The sequence below is a fragment of the Octopus bimaculoides genome, chromosome 27 (genome assembly GCF_001194135.2).
Source record: "Octopus bimaculoides isolate UCB-OBI-ISO-001 chromosome 27, ASM119413v2, whole genome shotgun sequence".
NCBI classification, from domain to species: Eukaryota; Metazoa; Mollusca; class Cephalopoda; order Octopoda; family Octopodidae; genus Octopus; species Octopus bimaculoides.
In genome coordinates, this window is record NC_069007.1 from 16,813,874 (window position 1) to 16,815,898 (window position 2,025).

At 38.2% G+C, this 2,025-nt stretch overlaps 1 protein-coding gene across 3 annotated transcripts in view; it reads right to left on the reverse strand.

Annotated features, from left to right (window-relative positions):
• LOC106877215 (acid phosphatase type 7) overlaps positions 1-2,025 on the reverse strand; it is a 26,553-nt gene that overhangs the window by 11,892 nt on the left and 12,636 nt on the right. For all 3 annotated transcript variants that reach the window (XM_014926071.2, XM_014926068.2, XM_014926069.2), the window contains exons 2-3: positions 1,276-1,470; positions 404-586 (exon numbers count right to left, since the gene is read on the reverse strand). In XM_014926071.2, coding sequence (XP_014781557.1) covers positions 404-586; positions 1,276-1,470 — 378 coding nt within the window. The remainder of the gene's footprint in view (positions 1-403; positions 587-1,275; positions 1,471-2,025) is intronic.

Consider the following 2,025-nt stretch of genomic DNA (forward strand, 5'->3'; position numbering starts at 1 on the left):
TATATATATATATATATATGCTGGATTTCTTTTAGTTTCTGTCTACCAAATCTACACACAAATCTTCGGTGTCGTTCCAGGACCACAGCAAAATACACCTGCCCAAGGTGTCATGCAGTGAGACTGAAACTGAAATAACAGCCACAGAGTTGCAAAGTAAGATAGCATTTCCCTCATGGCTAGACATGTTCCGATTCCAACTTCTGGAATATGAAATAGCTTGTATGACAGTGATATTCGTTTACAATGATCATACACTGTCAAGACAACGTATAATTGACATATAATTAACCCAAGCCCTTGAAGCACTTGGTACTCCAGTATGGCTGTGGTCCAGTGATGGAAAACAATAGAAGGATGAAAGAATGAGAAAACAGTGGCTTTGTTGCCAAACCTGACTTACCTACATGGAAGATGGAATCGTATAAATTTTGCTTCACTTCTTTCAAAAGTCGGGGTAAAGACTGGGCATTCACACTTCCCATGTCACCAAAGAGGGCAATCATGGGTGCCCAGCTGGAGTCGTTGCGCTTTGCTGTGAAACTGAACTGTTCACTCCATCCTTGTGGGGAGCCACATCGGTATACTGTAGGGAGAGAGAGAGAGAGGAAGAGAGTGAGAGAGAGGAAGAGAGTGAGAGAGAGGAAGAGAGTGAGAGAGAGGAAGAGAGTGAGAGAGAGGAAGAGAGTTAGAGAGAGAGACAAAAGAGGAAGAGATACAAGAGAGTGAAAGATAGAGACAAGAGAGAAAGCAGGGAGAGGGAGAGAGTGAAAGAGACACACACACACGAGAGAGAGAGAGAGACAGACAGACAGACAGACACACACACACAAATGCGAGAGAATGAGAGATACATACAAGAAAGAGTTAAAGAAAGAGAGACAAGAGTGAAAGAAGACACACACACACACAAGAGAAAGAGAGAAGAGAGAGTGAGAGACACAGAAAAGAGTAAGACATGCAAGAGAGAGAGAAGAGATAAAAGAAAGAGGAAGAGAAAGTAAGGGGAGAAAAAGTCAGGGCAAAAAATGATAAAAAGGAGAGAATTAATGGAAGAAATTACAAGAGAGAAAAAGAAAGAATGAATGAGACAGAGAGAGACATTGAAAAAGAGAGTGAGGAAGAAAAAGCGGAGAAAGACAGAACATTAAAAGACACAGTGAAAAAGAGAGACAAAGAGATAGATAGATGGACTGAACGACGGACAAATGGAGAGACATTGATGTAATGTAAGAAAGTGCCAGAAAATATCTAAAGAATTCCGTTTGAACTTACTGTATTTCACGCCTGGTTGAAGATTGGGGACCGTGACGACATGGATATATTGAGTGTGGAAATACAGGTCTGGATTGATGAACCGTTGGGCTTTGCCATACGCAACGTGACTAAGAGAATCGGTGCCATATTTTACAATGGTGTTGAGACCAGACTTGAAGGTACTCCAGGTAATTATCATGGAATAATCCTCACCTGTTGATTAATTAAGATACTCTTTTTATTTTCACATAAGCAAAGAAAAAATGTGCGTTTTACAAGGATAAGACAAACAGAAAAAAAACGATTATTTTCAGACTTTAGATTGATGGAATCAAGATGGCTAAGTGTATGCTACATGTTCACAAACTCTAAGTTCATACAAAACTCTTGATGTGCATGCACCAAGGGATGCATGCATGCTTTGCATACATGCAAACATCAGATTATATATATGTGTGTGTGTTTATATAAATGTCTGTATTATATATATATATATATATATATATATATGTGTGTGTGAGAAAGTTGGTATGTGAAAGCACGTGGTTGGATGTATAAAAGATAATAAGAGTGAAAAAACTACAGAAGGCTTGTTACATGGTTAAAGTATATATTTAAATTATGTCAGAAAAATGTAAGAAAAATGTTATAAAATCTTTTTGGTATATAAACATTGTATTTTGAGAAATAACCGGTTTCGTGTTGTCTTTTCAAATTTCTCTACTTCATTGTGTCGTGGGAACGAACACGACACAATGAAGTAGAGAA